General features: G+C 29.1%; 1 protein-coding gene across 1 annotated transcript; it reads right to left on the bottom strand.

Moving 5' to 3' along the window:
- Window positions 1–8,474: 8,474 nt before the first annotated feature.
- LOC142233954 (G-protein coupled receptor Mth2-like) lies at window positions 8,475–19,408 on the bottom strand. The gene is made up of 7 exons (XM_075305016.1): window positions 18,908–19,408; window positions 12,782–12,941; window positions 12,532–12,717; window positions 11,534–11,764; window positions 11,150–11,442; window positions 8,785–8,827; window positions 8,475–8,712 (listed from the first exon to the last, which is right to left on the bottom strand). Exons 1-7 carry the CDS (start codon window positions 19,397–19,399, stop codon window positions 8,663–8,665), a joined length of 1,455 nt encoding a protein of 484 aa, XP_075161131.1. The 5' UTR covers window positions 19,400–19,408; the 3' UTR covers window positions 8,475–8,662.
- Between the last annotated feature and the right edge of the window lie 474 nt (window positions 19,409–19,882).

Genomic DNA, 19,882 nt, shown 5'->3' with positions numbered 1-19,882 from the left:
TTTGGTAGATTGTTAGAATTCTTAATGTTTTGGTAGAATTTGCAAAATATTCCTTCTTCAGTTTTCTATACAAATAAAATTTTGACAAATTTTCTATAGAAATAAAATTTTGACAAAATTTTTCTATAAAAATAAAATTTTTGCCACATTTTCTATAGAAATAAAATTTTGAGAAAATTTTCTAATGAAATAAAATTTTGACAAAATTTTCTATAGAAATAAAATTTTGAGAACATTTTCTAAAGAAGTAAAATTTTGAGAAAATTTTCTATAGAAAAAAAATTTGACAAAATTTTCTATGAAACTAAGATTTTGACAAAATTTTTCTATAAAAATAAAATTTTCGCCACATTTTCTATAGAAATAAAATTTTGGGAAAATTTTCTAAAGAAATAAAATTTTGAGAAAATTTTCTAAAGAAATAAAATTTTTGACAAAATTTTCTAAAGAAATACAATTTTGACAAAATTTTTCTATAGAAATAAAATTTTGGTAACATTTTCTATAGAAATAAAATTTTGAGAAAATTTTCTTTAGAAATAAAATTTTGAGAAAATTTTCTATAGAAATAAAATTTTGGCAAAATTTTCTATAGAAATAAAATTTTGGCAAAAGTTTCTATAGAAATAAAATTTTGGCAAAATTTTCTATAGAAATAAAATTTTGACAACATTCTCTATAGAACTAAAATTTTGACAAAATTTTCTATGAAACTAAGAGTTTGACAAATTTTTTTATAGATTTTTGACAAAATTTTCTATAGAAATAAAATTTTGACAAAATTTTCTATAGAAATAAAATTTTGACAAAATTTTCTATAGAAATAAAATTTTGACAAAATTTTCTAAAGAAGTAAAATTTTGAGAAAATTTTCTATAGAAAAAAAATTTGACAAAATTTTCTATGAAACTAAGATTTTGACAAAATTTTTCTATAAAAATAAAATTTTCGCCACATTTTCTAAAGAAATAAAATTTTGAGAAAATTTTCTAAAGAAATAAAATTTTTGACAAAATTTTCTAAAGAAATACAATTTTGACAAAATTTTCCTATAGAAATAAAATTTTGGTAACATTTTCTATAGAAATAAAATTTTCAGAAAATTTTCTTTAGAAATAAAATTTTGGCAAAATTTTCTATAGAAATAAAATTTTGAGAAAATTTTCTAATGAAATAAAATTTTGACAAAATTTTCTATAGAAATAAAATTTTGAGAACATTTTCTAAAGAAGTAAAATTTTGAGAAAATTTTCTATAGAAAAAAAATTTGACAAAATTTTCTATGAAACTAAGATTTTGACAAAATTTTTCTATAAAAATAAAATTTTCGCCACATTTTCTATAGAAATAAAATTTTGGGAAAATTTTCTAAAGAAATAAAATTTTGAGAAAATTTTCTAAAGAAATAAAATTTTTGACAAAATTTTCTAAAGAAATACAATTTTGACAAAATTTTTCTATAGAAATAAAATTTTGGTAACATTTTCTATAGAAATAAAATTTTGAGAAAATTTTCTTTAGAAATAAAATTTTGAGAAAATTTTCTATAGAAATAAAATTTTGGCAAAATTTTCTATAGAAATAAAATTTTGGCAAAAGTTTCTATAGAAATCAAATTTTGGCAAAATTTTCTATAGAAATAAAATTTTGACAACATTCTCTATAGAACTAAAATTTTGACAAAATTTTCTATGAAACTAAGAGTTTGACAAATTTTTTTATAGATTTTTGACAAAATTTTCTATAGAAATAAAATTTTGACAAAATTTTCTATAGAAATAAAATTTTGACAAAATTTTCTATAGAAATAAAATTTTGACAAAATTTTCTAAAGAAGTAAAATTTTGAGAAAATTTTCTATAGAAAAAAAATTTGACAAAATTTTCTATGAAACTAAGATTTTGACAAAATTTTTCTATAAAAATAAAATTTTCGCCACATTTTCTAAAGAAATAAAATTTTGAGAAAATTTTCTAAAGAAATAAAATTTTTGACAAAATTTTCTAAAGAAATACAATTTTGACAAAATTTTCCTATAGAAATAAAATTTTGGTAACATTTTCTATAGAAATAAAATTTTCAGAAAATTTTCTTTAGAAATAAAATTTTGGCAAAATTTTCTATAGAAATAAAATTTTGAGAAAATTTTCTAAAGAAATAAAATTTTGAGAAAATTTTCTATAGAAATAAAATTTTGATAAAATTTTCCATAGAAATAAAATTTGACAAAATTTTCTATGAAACTAAGATTTTGACAAATTTTCTATAGAAATAAAATTTTGACAAAATTTTTCTATAAAAATAAAATTTTCGTCACATTTTCTATACAAATAAAATTTTGAGAAAATTTTCTAAAGAAATAAAATTTTGAGAAAATTTTCTAAAGAAGTAAAATTTTAAGAAAATTTTCTATAGAAATAAAATTTTGATAAAATTTTCTATGAAACTAAGATTTTGACAAAATTTTTCTATATAAAATAAAATTTTCGCCACATTTTCTATAGAAATAAAATTTTGGGAAAATTTTCTAAAGAAATAAAATTTTGCGAAAATTTTCTAAAGAAATAAAATTTTGACAAAATTTTCTAAAGAAATACAATTTTGACAAAATTTTTCTATAGAAATAAAATTTTGGTAACATTTTCTATAGAAATAAAATTTTGAGAAAATTTTCTTTAGAAATAAAATTTTGAGAAAATTTTCTATAGAAATAAAATTTTGGCAAAATTTTCTATAGAAATAAAATTTTGGCAAAATTTTCTATAGAAATAAAATTTGACAAAATTTTCTATGAAACTAAGATTTTGACAAAATTTTTCTATAAAAATACAATTTTCGCCACATTTGCTATAGAAATAAAATTTTGGGAAAATTTTCTAAAGAAATAAAATTTTGAGAAAATTTTCTATAGAAATAAAATTTTGGCAAAATTTTCTATAGAAATAAAATTTTGGCAAAATTTTCTATAGAAATAAAATTTGACAAAATTTTCTATGAAACTAAGATTTTGACAAAATTTTTCTATAAAAATAAAATTTTCGCCACATTTGCTATAGAAATAAAATTTTGGGAAATTTTTCTAAAGAAATAAAATTTTGAGAAAATTTTCTAAAGAAATAACATTTTGACAAAATTTTTCTATAGAAATAAAATTTTGATAACATTTTCTATAGAAATAAAATTTTGATAACATTTTCTATAGAAATAAAATTTTGAGAAAATTTTCTATAGAAATAAAATTTTGAGAAAATTTTCTATAGAAATAAAATTTTGAGAAAATTTTCTATAGAAAAAAAAATTTTGGCAAAATTTTCTATAGAAATAAAATTTTGACAACATTTTCTATAGAAATAAAATGTTGACAAAATTTTCTATAGAAATAAAATTTTGACAAAAATTTTCCATAGAAATAAAATTTTGATATAATTTTCTATAAAAATAAAATTTTGAGAAAATTTTCTAAAGAAATAAAAGTTTGACAAACATTTCTATAGAAATAAAATTTGACAACATTTTCTATGAAACTAAGATTTTGACAAATTTTTTCTATAGAAATAAAAATTTTCACAACCTTTTCTATACCATTACAATTTTGACAAAGTTTTCTATAGAAATAATTGAGAAAATTTTCTATGAAACTAAGATATTGACAAAATTTTCTATAGAAATAAAATTTTGACAACATTTTCTATAGAAATAAAATTTTGACAAAATTTTCTATAGAAATAAAATTTTGACAAAATTTTCTATAGAAATAAAATTTTGGCAAAATTTTCCATAGAAATATAATTTTGACTAAATTGTCTATATATTCAATATTTCTAAAAATTTTAATTATTGTGTTGGTTTATTTCATCAAAGTCAATTGAGAGTATGTTTTCCCTTTTTAAAAAAGTAGTAACTTTCACTTGTTGCTGCAAGCTAGATCTTTAAAACATTTGAAATTCAACACATTTACTATTCAAGAGATATTTATACATATTATGGAAAAATATTGGTGATATATTTTGTGTGTAAGGTTGGTGTAGTGGAAATATAAAGTCGCCTTCGTCGTACTTTCTCTGTATTTGACAAGTTTTTATATTGATTTATTAAAGTGAGTAGATTTATTGCATATCTCAAAATGCAAAGAAAATTTTGTTGCGCTGGAGACATTATCATGAAATTTGTCACAAATCTACGTTCATATAAACCTAAGAACTTTTTGGCTTAATCACATTTAACAAGATTTTGACCCCAATGCGTTCATCTTAATTCAACTCATATCTGACCATATAAACACTAACAATACGAAATCACCACAACGTAAATGTTGATACAGATACAGTCCAGCATTATATTTGCCCCTTAGTTAGTTTGCTTATATTCTCAAAGTTCAAGCAATCAATTATTTATAAATATAAACAATATCGAATAATTTTATTTGACCGAGCAAAATAGTGGAGCACATCGTTCCAATGAGAGACAAGAATGAGATGGATTCTTAACACCAGGCAGTAAAATGAAAATGACAAAAACACTACGGCAACACTCCAAATCAATCTAAAGAATTTGTTCTGCAGAAAATTGCTAGTTTTGTTGCTTTGGTGGTTATTATGAGTTTTGTGTTTGTAGTCGTTGGTCCAATTCATTTTTTGTTGGTTTTGATTTGTATTTAACGGATGCTGTTGATTTAGTTATTTTTTTTTTGCATTGTTTGTGTACGGTGAATAAGAGAGGTTTAATTTATTTTCATGTATTCGTACCACCCACACATATTGGTGTTGGGGCATGGGACATACATGGCAAATCCCCACTCTTATTGCAAATACTCTCTTGAAATTATTGAGAAAGAGCATAGAAAAAGTAAGAGAACGAATTGATGCTGAATTTATTCCCTGGCTCTTAGCATTTTTATTATTCCCTACCACATCTGGTGGTAGAATACTATGAAAAATTGTTAGGGTCTGTGTGTGACTGAGATAATTTTTGTTTTGTTGGGGTATTTAATTATGATATGTAGGTATATGCGAAAAACATTTTCTGTATGTATGTATGTATGGCTGTATAAATTCCACAGATAATATTGGTACTTCTTGTGTGAGCCCCCTTTCTCTCACAATCTCAATTGAAAAAATGGTAAACAAGCAAATGTAAATTCATTGTATTCAAACCAATTGAATTGTTTATCTCTGTATTATTGTTTATGCTTGAGATTTTTTTAAAACCATATACATTGAAATTTAAATGGACAATATCTATCGAAGTAAAATTGAGCTAAAATCTAGGTATGTTTAGCTATCATATTGGCATATCGGGGTGCATTAAGAATTCCAACCAGCGTTGCACAATGAAGTTTTAGTTTGGAGCAACATTTTTTCACAATTGGACCAAAATTTTCCACATTAATTTAATTAATAGTTAAAAATTTTCCAAAATTTTACTTCGATAGAAAATTTTGCCAAATCTTTATTTCTATTCAAAATTTTTATTTCTATAGAAAAGTTTGTCAACATTTTATTTCTAAAGAATTTTTTGTCAAAATTTTATTTCTAGAAAATTTGTCAATATTTTATTTCCATAGAAAATTTTGTCAACATTTTATTAAAAAAATTGTCAAAATTCTATTTCTATAGAAAATTTATTCAAAATTCTATTTCTATAGAAAATGTTGTTAAAATTTTACTTCTATAGAAAATTTTGTCAAAATTTCATTTCTATAGGAAATTTTGTTAAAATTTCCTTTCTATAGAAAATTTTGTGAAAATTTTATTTCTATAGAAAATTTGGACAACATTTTATTTTTCTGGAAAATTTTGTCAAAATTTCATTTCTATAGGAAATTCTGTTAAAATTTCCTTTCTATAGAAAATTTTACTTCTATAGAAATTTTTGTCAAAATTTTATTTCTTTAGGAAATTTTGTGAAAATTTTATTTCTATAGAAAATTTTGTCATAATTTTATTTCAGTAGAAAATGTTGTCAAAATGTTCTTCCTATACAAAATGTTTGCATAATTTTGTATCTATACAAAATTTTTGCATATTGTTGTATTTATACAGTTTTTTTTTTTAAGTTTATTTCTGTACAACATTTTGGCAAAATTTTATTTCTATAGAAATTTTTGACAAAATTTCATTTCTATAGAAAATTTTGTAAAAATTTTATTTTTATATAAATTTTTGTCAATTTTTTTTCTACAGAAAATTTTATTTCTATAGAAAATTTAAAAAACAAAAATACCGATTTGACGAAAATGGACCAAAATCAACCAAATTCCATTTGGTCCGACAATCGGACTAAATTTAAAAGTTAATAATTTTTTTGGACCAAAATGGCAACCCTGATTCCAAAGTCACTTATGGCCATGGGACAAAAGAAATGAAATAGTGAATAACATGCCGATATGATTAGAGAGAGTACAGAAGTGACTGATAAGTATTACAAACAACTTCAAGCTGGTATCATTTTTAAAACCATTCGTCAAAAAGCTGATTTAAGATTTATTCCAGTGACAGTTCCTATTATAGTTTACAAGCTTACAAAAGCATTTAGGTCTATTGCATTCAGAAATAAAGTGACTTAAGTCCAGTGTGTGATTGCTTTTTCGATCATAAGTCATGCTAATGGTAGGTAACGATTCAAACAAATCTAAAGTGATTTTAAAATTTGATGTTATTTGCGATATTTTTGCTTTTGAATAAAATATTAACAAAAATATGAAAAAAAACAAAAAATGAACAAAATATAACGAGAACCATAGATCACCTTAACAATGAGACCTGAACGTAATTATTAGAGGGCTCAACAGGACAAATATTGTCTTTGTTGTATCTGCCTACAAAAAATTGCCTCTGCATTTGTAGAGCAAAAATTCTTGGAATTAACCACAATATTTTTATCAGGGTATATAAGTAATATGACAACTCAATTAGTATCTGTCCACCTGGCATAGATATTGTCCATCTCAATATTGCTTTTTAATTTCCAGATTCAAATACTTGAATATTTTTCATTGCCGGCAAATCATGAAGCTGCCTAAAGAAGAGATTATGATAACAAGACGATTGGAGGAAATTATCGTAAAGCAATTAATTGAAGTAAATGAATCTTGAATTTGAGCGTATTAAAATTCACTTGGTATTGTCCGTAAGCGGTCAATAAGAGAAACATGGAAATATCTTATTATTGCTAATCTGCATGTGTAGGCTGAGCAGAAATTGAATTAGTCATTTCTTAATGCAATTGTAAAATTACTTTATAGTTCCGATTTAATAACACGACTTATAATAATGAAATTTCTATCTAATTTCTATCTGCTGGGTTCAACAGCCAAAAGGGATATCGAAATAAGCTAGCTTCAGTTGTGTACGAGGGCAGTTCGGAAAGTTCTTAGCCTAGCACAAAAAGCGCGGTATAAACAGAAAAAAAAAATTAAGTGTTTTGGAAACATCCATCTCTGTTATGATTATATTTAATTTTATTTCGATCTGGCAACTCCTTCATAAAGAAACAGGTGTTCAAAAAAGTAGTGGTTTATAACTGTAATTGCATCTTCATTTGAGGTAAACCGCTTGCCAGCAAGGAATTTTTTTAGATTTGGGAACAAGTAAAAGTCAATGGGAGCTAAATCAGGAGAATAAGGTGGCTGGTCAAGCAACTCGTACTTTAATTCGTTGATTTTAGCCATTTTTAAAACTTTCTTGTGCGCTGGTGCGTTGTCTTGATGAAAAATTATTTTTTTGTGTTATAAGTCAGGACGTTTTTCTCGAATTTGTACATTTAATTGATGCAAAAGGTTGCAATAGTAGTCTGAATTTATTGCTTTACCCTTTTGCAGATAGTCAATCAATAAAATACCTTTGAAGTCCCAAAAAACCGTTGCCATAATCTTACCAGCCGATTGAATTGTTTTGCCTTCTTTGGGGCAGTCTGCATCTGCAGTTCTTGATGCAAAATTAAATGGACTCGATCATTTGAGATGCCCATGATATTAGCAATTTCACGCACTTTTATTCGTCAATCATTTAATACCATATCATGCACTTTGGCTACAATTTCTGTTGTTGTTGCTGTTTTTGGACGTCCACTACTATGGTCCATTCTCAATGCTTGTACGACTACGTTTAAATTCAGCAACCCAATTTTTTACTGTTGCATATGAAGGAGCACTTTCACCTAATACATTCACCATATCATTATGAATTTCTTGGCCCGATAAACCTTTTTTATGTAAATATTTAATGACAGCACGCATTTCTAATTTTTCCATTGTAAAAAAAATTGCGGATGCGTCTTTTTTGAACACCTGTTTGCCAGATCGAAACAAAATTTAACATGTGTTCATAACAGAGATGGAAGTTTCCAAAACACTTAACGTTTTTCTGTTTATACCGCTCTTTTTGTGCTAGGCTAAGAACTTTCCGAACTGCCCTCGTATAACGGCATTAGTTGTAATAACTAAGAGATTTTTGTTTCATTAACAACTCATCATATTGTTTACAAGCAATCAAAAGAATTTGCATCTGAATTTATTTAAAAAAAAATTATTTGTTATGAAGTTAAGTCTCTGATTAGACTGGTCATTGTTGGCAAGTTCAAAATATGAATTACATTAAATAAAAAAAAACATTTTTAACATGTTATAATATCTACATTGTTCCCAGTGTTATTTGTCTAGTTTTCAGGATGAGGTGGAGCAATCTTTTGATACTCGCTTCCATCGTGCATTCCCTGAAAAAAACCAAAAACATTACCACAGACATTAATGAGATGGTTTAGAAAAATGAATCTCTAGATACATACTTTTGAAAAAATGACTTCCATAGATAAAAAACATGAAGATACCCTGGAAAATAAAAGTAATATATTTTAATGTTATGGTTTACTAACACGCAAACACAAAAAAGCGGGAGTTTGTTAACATTTCCCTATATCTGCGGAAGTTTTTTGATTCTTATATACGAGGTCAAATAAAAATTCTACACTGAAAGAAAAGTACATCATCAAATTAATGAAACAAAATCATTAAACAATCTTCATCAAATTGTTGTAGAAATTACATTGTTTTTATGAAATCGGTATTCAATTTGATGTTTTCTGTTTTCAGTTGAAAAACACCGTCATCAACTCAATGAAGAAACTTACATCAATTTTTGGTCATCATTTTGATGAAAATCTTTCATTCATTTCATGAAATCAGTAATCAAGTTGAAGAAAATTTCTATCAAATGTTATTCATTTATATTTTTCCTGGCTGGCATTAGACAGGTTTTTGATAAAATTGATGTGCCAAACGCAGGTTTGTTATGAAAAAAAATTAGTTAGTACAATTATGCATATCATTAAATAACAAATATTTAAATCTGCCTTTATAGCCTCATCATGTATGATGCGTTTGACTTGGTGTCTATATGGCTACTTATTTCCAACATCAAAATACGTCCGAAATGATAAAAATGGAAAATACGTATGGAGAATACTCCAAAGAATCGTCAATATTTCTAGCAGAAAGTATCCCAGAAGTAGACAACCACTTACATTTTTTTAAAAAGACAAATTAGAATATTAACAGGTTGGCTGATAAGACCCCAGTCTAACAAAGAACAACATATTTTTTGTCAAAATTCGTTTTTATTATTCAACATAGTTCCCTTCAAAAGCGATACAACGATTATAACGACCTTCCAATTTTTTGATACCATTTTGGTAGTACTCCTTTGGTTTTGCCTCAAAATAGGCCTCAGTTTCGGCGATCACCTCTTCATTGCAGCCAAATTGTTTCCCTGCGAGCATCCTTTTGAGGTCTGAGAACAAGAAAAAGTCGCTGGGGGCCAGATCTGGAGAATACGATGGGTGGGGAAGCAATTCGAAGCCCAATTCATGAATTTTTGCCATCGTTCTCAATGACTTGTGGCACGGTGCGTTGTCTTGGTGGAACAACACTTTTTTCTTCTTCATATGGGGCCGTTTTGCCGCGATTTCGACCTTCAAACGCTCCAATAACGCCATATAATAGTCACTGCTGATCGGGTTTTCCCTTCTCAAGATAATCGATAAAAATTATTCCATGCGCATCCCAAAAAAACAGAGGCCATTACTTTGCCAGCGGACTTTTGAGTCTTTCCACGCTTTGGAGACGGTTCACCGGTCGCTGTCCACTCAGCCGACTGTCGATTGGACTCAGGAGTGTAGTGACGGAGCCATGTTTCATCCATTGTCACATATCGACGGAAAAACTCGGGTGTATTACGAGTTAACAGCTGAAAACACCGCTCAGAATCATCAACACGTTGTTGTTTTTGGTCAAATGTGAGCTCGCGCGGCACCCATTTTGCACAGAGCTTCCGCATATCCAAATATTGATGAATGATATGACCAACTCGTTTCTTTGATATCTTTAAGGCCTCTGCTATCTCGATCAACTTCATTTTACGGTCATTCAAAATCATTTTGTGGATTTTTTTGATGTTTTCGTCGGCAACCACCTCATTGGGGCGTCCACTGCGTTCACCGTCCTCCGTGCTCATTTCACCACGCTTGAATTTTGCATACCAATCAATTATTGTTTATTTCCCTGGGGCAGAGTCCGAAAACTCATTATGAAGCCAAGTTTTTGCTTCCACCGTATTTTTTTTTTCATTTTTTTTACAATAACAAAAGTTGCTTCACAAAAGACGCAATATCTCACTAACAAATTGGCTTACAGACGTAAAATTTTGGCACGAATCATTTGATGGTTGGTACTATATAAAAATAATATGCATTTAATACTAGCGACGCTATCTATATGTCAGACCGGGGACTTATCAGCCAACCTGTTTTCCCATACATATATATATATATATATATATATATATATATATATATATATATATATATATATATATATATATATATATATATATATATATATATATATATATATATATATATATATATATATATATATATATATATATATATATATATATATATATATATATATATATATATATATATATATATATATATATAGTTAGTTCGATGCGTTACAAATGAATGAATGGCTAAGTTAATATACGTCCCATCACATGGTCGAGGGTATAAAAATCTATTATGTTAGTATGAACTCATATCATCACAGGTGTGCTGACTTTAGGAACATGCAATATGAACTATAAAACGTTACCTGTAATCCATTCAGAATATCTGTAATATAAATTGGAGAATCTGAATCCTTCTCAGTCTTTGTTACACCCCAAAAGAATGCCGCTGTGTCAAGCAACCATGACAGGCACATAAACAAGAATACACGGAAATCACGAAAAAAGTCAACGCGATTGCTTTTGTGGACTATGTATTTGGCGCATTCCTTCTGTACAGCATTCAAGTGAATCAGTGTTCTGATATATTTGTAAACACTGAAGATCAATACCAGTATACTGGGTATATACATATAAATAAGGGCTGACCAACGAGTAGCTGGAAGTAAAAACCAATGAAATTAATCAACACTCTAACATTGTGGGGGAGGGAAGGATGGCAATTGCATTGAATAGCATCAAATACCCACTGTCAAATAAACAAGCTTCATCATTGATTCCCGGTGTGAAGAATTCATTGCTTATACAAAATTGTGCTAAGGCAGTAAGAATCGTCATAAGAAGAGGTAGCATCCAACCAATAAGTGAGTACCTTCGAAAGGAGCTAGCAGGTGTTAACTTTGTATTCACTTTCCAGATTTCGTGGCTGATTATGGAAGTCCATATCAAGTAGCTGATTGTTGTGTAATAGATAGTAAAACCTTGAATAGAAAATATCATATATACAAAAATTAGGCCGATAGCTTCTAGTTACTAGTGCCCGTATAAATAAGTTGATTATAATTTATAATTATAATAAATTAAGTAATAAATAAATAATAATACAAAAATAGTTAGATTCCATGGGAGCAATGGGGTTTATCATGGGAACACACAAAGAAAATTTCATTAAAATTAAGCCAATGAAATTTTTTTATTTACATGACGAAACATTTTCATTTGAACAACGAAAATTTTCATTAAAACAATGAACATTTGTTATAATAATAAAAAAATTTATGAATATTTATGAATTTCATTCAATGACTCAATTATAATGACCCATTTCGAATATTGAATATTTTTTGTTTTTAAATTCAATTAAAATTTTAAGTGGAAAACAATTGCATTAAAAATAAAAATACAAAAATAGTTAGATTCCATGGGGTCAATGGGGTTTATCATGGGAACACACAAAGAAAATTTCATTAAAATTAAGCTAATCACTAAACCCAAAGTGAACCACACTTGAACCTTCCGAAAAAACGTTTATGATAGCCGGCCTTTGCCGAAATAAATTTGTACAAACATATAGGCCGGCTATCATAAAACTTTTTTCGGAAGGTTCAAGTGTGATTCTGTATACTCTCGATTTTCATAAGTGGCGACGATTGATGTGAGTTTCGAGACTCACAAGGAACACTTTTGTCAATCTCTTAATCTATTTCTAATTTTGGTTATCTAACTATTTCCATTTTGGACATCTTACCAAGAATCCTGCAAGGTATTTCCGTGAACTGTGTCGTCGACAATATCATATAGCTCAACAGCAAATAGGAAATTGTTAGAGCACTTAGATATGATATCAGACATTTTTTATATACATCTAAATCTCTATTTGCCACGATAATAATTCCAATTGTGGCCAAAAAAAAGGGTACAGAGCACAAGATTCCTAAAATGTATATAAAGAACGTGTGAACATTTTCCATTGAAAAATATATTTGAGTCCACTATACCGTAGCCATTATATATGTCACTTTCAGTCAGCTTGTCAGAACCACAATTATGTGGATTGACTAAAATGGGAAAACTGTCTTCTTGTGGAAAGTAAGCATCAAAACAATATTTATCTTGACTGATGTATTCGCGATCGTCGTGTCGCAAGAGAGTTCCATTCTGCAAAACAAAGAAAAAACTTATTAATATGGCAAATTAAACATTTTCGCTATAAAAACAACTGCGAGCAACCGTGATGTAATGGTTAACATGCCAGCCTTGCATACCATGGGTTCCCAGAAGTGAAAGTTAAGTTCATATATTTTGATATGTACTTTGAGATGTACGAAGAACATACTAATGTTTTGCTGGGTATTTTCTATGACGAACCCATGCATACACGCAAAAAATAATTCTTTCCTCCCAAACGAAATTTTAGACAAACAAAGTTCGTTTTTCATTTGCTTTTCGCTGTAAGGAAGTGTATTTGAAAGAAAAGTATATACTTTTTGTGATAAACGTTTATTCTTTCCAGGATGTACAAACAATTTCATAAAGACAAACTCACAAAAAAAAACATTGTTTTCTTGCTAATTGCATTTTCCCTCACATCTTTCTCACATCCAGGTTTTTTTAGATCTTAACACCTTTTCCTGTAATATCAACAATGTAGACGAAATTATACGATTTTATAAATTTTTTAAATTTTTTTACCATTCGCCTGGACGGAGAATCGAACCGCGGATCATGCACTTTGTAAGCCAACACACTAACCACTGAGCTATGTACCTGTTATGGTCATCAATAGATAAATATCCATATAAGTTACATTTATATAGCATAGCTTGCGGCGCCCACGAACCGAATAAACAAAGTTTATTTAACAGAAACAAACATTTAGTTTGGCACCGTGGAGCAGTGGCTGCTACGTCCGACTTGCATACAAAGGGTCGTGGGTTCGATCCCTGCTTCGACCAAAGTTTTTTGTTTTTTTTGTACATATATTCGGAAGATTCCGAAAAAATGTTCAACATTACATTGTAGTATATTAAATTTTCAAAAATAACTTTTTTTATTGAAAAAATAAAAATTTTGTAACAAACGAATTTTTTTGGTGATAAAAGTTTAACATTTTCGAAGCAATTCAAAATACTCTAACAAAAGAAAGACTTTTTCGGTACACGTTTTCCAAACGTTTTTTCTTTGCGTGTACTCCGTTGCTTCTGAGCCAATTTATTTGCTGGTACTTGAAAAAACATTTTTTTTACGCTCCACTACAATATATTGTTCTCAGACCCTATGAAGTACCCAGCAAAAAAATTTGGAAGTTCTTCCAAACGTACAACTTTAAAAGCACTTCCAGAAGATGCACTCCCAATGATGATCTTTATTTTAACTACCCAGGAAGTTCTTTTAATTCAAAATTTTATAACTTGTTTTTTTCATACTTTTAATGGGTAATTTTTATTTTTTTTTTTGTTGTTTCAAATAGGTTAAAAACAGAGTAAGAATTCATAAAATTGTACAAATCATTTAAATTTTGTCGAAAAAAAATGCTAAATCCAATCTGAAAAAATTGTGAATTTTTGAATATATTTGAGATCAAACGTTTCCGACAAGCGTTAGAATCGATTAAAAATTATAAAAATTATTTATTTGACAAAATATCACAGAATTTTTTAATTTACATCCAAAACATTGAATTCGGATCACACCTAAAGAAGTGATGCAAATTCAGGGCAACGGCTGTTGAAATGGAGGACTTCCGTCCTATGACAAGCCCATGTTAAATTCATCGCTTCTGCGTCAAATTTGCACCACTTCCGGATCCAAAAAGAACATTTTCATTACTTTTTTGGCGACGCTTTTTTTGCTGGGTATATATAGACATCACAGACTCACTTGGACTATTCAGTTCATTGTGATAGCACAGTGGTGAACTTATATACATTATGGGCCGAGGTGAAATTCTGAGTCAATATAGCGATGACCGCTCGTCTCTCGAAATCACGCTAACTTCCGAACGAAGAAAACTATCGACTTGAATCTTGGTACAAGTTGTTGTTATTGATGTAAGTCCGTTGGTATTGCAAACAGGCCATATAATCCATTGGAGCAGTGTTGCCAGTATTGGAGATTTTGCCCCAACCAAATTTTTGAGTTGGGGATTTGGCGGGGAATTTCCATAAATTTGGTGGTTTTTGTGGGGATCTTTCCGAAATCCGTTCAGTGTTCCTTTTTTCAAGAGCAAAATGTTACGCTTGGATAATGAATATGTTACATGTTTGTCGCAATCATGTTAGAGGTTATCATATTCCTTCTTTGCGTGTACTTGTTATACCCTGAACCACTCTGTGGAACAGGATATTATGAGTTAGTGTATACATATGTTTCCGAAACCCAAAAGGAGACGAGAGACATGTCCGTCCATCTGCCTGTGAACAAATTTTTGTAATCAAAGTCTAGGTCACTGTTTTAGTCTAGTCGAATTTGACACAAGTATATAGTTTTGGATCAGTATAGAACCTATATACTGATTTCGCTAACCTATTTAGCGAAAATTCAATTTAACGAACGTCCAAATTCCTAACATTAAGTATTCTAAATAGCGAACGAATGAACAATATTTATGTTCGATTTTACGAAAAAGAAAAATTCGAATTCACTGAGTTTAGTTGTAATTACGGGATGGTCTGTGTATTAAAAATAATGGGTCGAAATAAACATTCTTTAGATAAAAATCAATATTTGACGATTGTAAAAATAGATGAAGTCCTTGGGAAATGTATATAAAGTACGGTATTCCTAAGATTGCAATACGTACTAGAGGTGTGCACGTGACACGAAATTGTCGTGACTCACGCTGATGGAAACGGTGTGAGTGTGCGTGAGCGTGATTAATAAAATAAATTTCGTGCGTGAGTGTGAGTCACGAAAATAATTTCTTCGTGAGTGTGCGTAAGTAGGTTAGGTTAGGTTAGGTGGCAGCGGTGGCTGCAATGGTTAGTAAGTAACAAATTTTGGAAAAATACGCTGACGAAAATAATCCCGCCCAGGGACATAAAACGCTTACGAGTTGAATTTATTTACAATTTTAGTGACACCTGAGATGTTAAAAGTTAAAAAACGGTCTCGATTTTAATCATGCTCATGTTTTCAAACATAAGAAATGCAAAAAGGTAGTACGACAGACACCAAGAGAGGTGAGAGATTCCATCAAATGTCTGGCAAATGGTATTCAATGAAAGGCAGCCCGATATTCAATGATCACGGTTGCCACAATTGGTACATTGGTAGAATTATTAATGTTTTGGTAGATTTTGCTAAATATTCTTCGGCAAAATATTCTCCAACTGTTTCCTATAAAAATAAAATTTGGGGAAAAGATTCTATACAAATAAAATTTGGAGAAAACTTTCTAAAGAAATAAACTTTTGAGAAAAATTTCTATAGGATAAAAATGGAGAAAATTTTCTGTAAAAAAATTAAAATTTGGAGAAAAAATTCTATAGATGTGGTAATTCCGGAACGTTCGCTCCAACCATCTTGCAGTCTATACACGCAAAAAAATAATTCTTTCCTCCCAAACGAAATTTTAGACAAACAAAGTTCGTTTCTCATTTGCTTTTCGTTGAAAGGAAGTGTATTTGGAAGAAAACTATATACTTTTTGTGATAAACGTTTCTTCTTTTCCAGGATGTAAAAAAAATTTCATAAAGACTAACTCAAAAAAATTTTTTTTTCTAGCTAATTGCATTTTCCCTCACATCGTTCTCACTTCCACGAAGTTTTTTAGTTCTTAGCACCTTTTTCTGTAACACAAACAATGTAGAAGAAATTATACGATTTTATAATTTTAAAATTTTTTTTTTACGTTTCGCCTGGACGGAGAATCGAACCGCGGACCATGCAATTTGTAAGCCAACACACTATCCACTGAGCCATTTAGCCGTTATTGTCATCAATAGACAATTACCCATATAAGTTATATTTATATAGCATAGCTTGCGGCGCCCACGAGCCGATTAAACAATATTTATTTAACAGAAAAATACATTTAGTTGGGCACCTTGGAGCAGTGGTTGCTACGTCCGACTTGCATGCCAAGGGTCGTGGGTTCGATCCCTGCTTCGACCAAAGTTTTTTTTTTTTTACATATATTCCAGATATGGTCGGAAGATTCCGAAAAAATGTTCAACATTACATTCTACTATATTAAATTTTTACTATAAACTGTAAAATGTATCTCATTAAAGACCTAAATTTAGAAAAGAACAGTGTTTGATATAAACGAAATGGACTGTGTTGATGGTTCAAAAATAACTTTTTTTATTGAAAAAATAAAAATTTTGTAACAAACGAATTTATTTAGTGATAACAGTGTATACTTTTCGAAGCAATTCAAAAAACTCTAACAAAAGAAAAACGTTTTCGGTACACGTTTTCCAAACGTTTTTTTTCTTTGCGTGTAGGACTTTGTCCAAATAAATTTGACAAACATTATTTTCCTCTGTTGATTAAGCTACACTTGTAGTTTAGTCAATGCATGGTTTGAAGCTGAAATCAAAAACAACAATAACATTTATCTGAGGGATATATATAACTATAGACAGATATGGACCTAGTTAGGCATGGTTATTAACGGCCATATTCTAGCACAATGTACCAAATTTCAACAGACTCGGATGAAATTTGCTCCTCCAAGAGGATCCAAAACCAAATCTCGGGATCGGTTTATATGGGGGCTATATGTGATTATGGACTGATATGGTTCACTTTTGGTTATGGTTGTTGGATACCACACGCAAAGAAAAAAAAAACGCTTGGAAAACGTGTACCGAAAACGGTTTTTCTTTTGTTAGAGTTTTTTGAATTGCTTCGAAAATTTTAAACTTTTATCACCAAAAAAATTCGTTTGTTACAAAATTTTTATTCTTTCAATAAAAAAAAGTTATTTTTGAAACAACAACGCAGTCCATTTCGTTTATATCAAACACTGTTCTTTTCTGACTTTTAGTCTTTAATAAGACACAGTTCACAGTACAGTTCAAAATTTAATATACTACAATGTAATAATGAACATTTTTTCGGAATCTTCCGAACATATCTGGAATATATGTAAAAAAAAAAAACAAAAAAAACTTTGGTCGAAGCAGGGATCGAACCCACGACCCTTGGCATGCAAGTCGGACGTAGCAACCACTGCTCCACGGTGCCAAACTAAATGTTTGTTTCTGTTAAATAAACTTTGTTTTTTCAGTTCGTGGGCGCCGCAAGCTATGCTATATAAATATAACTTATATGGATATTTATCTATTGATGACCATAACAGGTACATAGCTCAGTTGTTAGTGTGTTGGCTTACAAAGTGCATGGTCCGCGGTTCGATTCTCCGTCCAAGCGAAAGGTAAAAAAATTTTAAAAATTTCTAAAATCGTATAATTTCTTCTACATTGTTGGTATTACAGGAAAAGGTGTTAAGAACTAAAAAACCTCGTGGATGTGAGAAAGATGTGAGGGAAAATGCAATTAGCAAGAAAACAATGTTTTTTTTTTTAGTTTTTCTTTAAGAAATCCTGGAAAAGAATAAACGTTAATCACAAAAAGTATATACATTTCTTCCAAATACACTTCCTTACAGCGAAAAGCAAATGAGAAACGAACTTTGTTTGTCTAAAATTTCGTTTGGGAGGAAAGAATTATTTTTTTGCGTGCATATACTAACATCACGTACCAAATTTCAACCGAAATGTTGCTCTTCCAAGGGGCTCCGGAGGTCAAATGTGGGGATAGGTTTATATGGGGGCTATATATAATTATGGACCGATTTCGACCAATTTCTGGATGGGTGTTTGAGGCCATATATTAACACCACGTACCAAATTTCAACTGAATCAGATGAGTCCGTATCGGTAAGGACTTTCTTTTTTACGGGTATTATAGATTTAGTACTTAAAGTATACTTATCCTTATTCACATTTTGCTCGCGCAATTTTTCTAGAACTTTCTTCAATATTGAGCACAGATTCCAGCTTTTAATATCTCGTGTAACGCACTTAAAATTCGGTCCAGCTGAAATCTTCGTCTTATTTTTTTTGCTTTAATTTGTTTTTGTTTCTTTTTTTTTTCATTTGACTCATCATTACCTCAAATAAGGTCCACATATCAGATGTTGTTATTTCTTGACTCAAGGGATATAAATTATTTCTATCGCATGGTCTTTTGACAATTGGATAGTAGTCGCGTCTTAAATGGGTCTTAAATATGGTGCCATTATTGAAAGTTATATTTTTAGTGTAGAGCGTATCGACTTCATTCGAATAAAGATCTGTGAAATTCGAACTGCACATATATAAACATTTCATTACAGAACAGATACAACCACGAATTTCCTTCTTCAATGTGGACTCAATGTAGGAATCATTTTCCGAAAGTCTTGCCGGAAATTCATGTACAAATTTTGAAGGGATTTCTATTTGCTGATACATATATGAGCCATTCTTTAGCGGTGTGACAGTCGTTAAATCCACTGAGTATTCATACGAACAATTCGTGCTAAGTTTATTTTCACTCGAATTAATATTGCTCACTATTAGAACCGATATAAGCGTGAAGGCAAGAAATACCATTCGATTCATTGTGACGGATTAAAGTTGACTGATGGAAGAATTAAGAATAAATGCGAGAGAATTGTAGAACTATAAATATTAATACGTTTTGTGGTTTTGAATGCTGTAATAAATCTGGTATTAGGTTTGTGACACATTGAAATATCCGGGTTAAATGCTAAGATTATATGTTGAAGTCCATCTGCCTGCAAAATATGGAACCTGCATTGGTCGGTTGTCCGTCCTTCCACACGAAAAAAATAATTCTCGATTCACAAACACGGTTGCCAATCGAGCCAAAAACAATCTACCACAATTTCAAGAAACTTCTACTAAAAATCTACCAAATTGAAAAATCTCATTTTGAAGTTGTTGATTAAAATTTTCATTTCTATAAACATTTTATTTCTAAGAATTTTATGTCAAAATTTAATTTTTATAGAAAATTTTGTCAAAATTTTATGTCCATAGAAAATTTTGCCAAAATTTTATTTCTATATAAAATTGTGTCAA

Source organism: Haematobia irritans, chromosome 4 (assembly GCF_050003625.1).
Source record: "Haematobia irritans isolate KBUSLIRL chromosome 4, ASM5000362v1, whole genome shotgun sequence".
Taxonomy (NCBI): domain Eukaryota; kingdom Metazoa; phylum Arthropoda; class Insecta; order Diptera; family Muscidae; genus Haematobia; species Haematobia irritans.
This window is presented reverse-complemented; position numbering and strand designations above follow the sequence as displayed.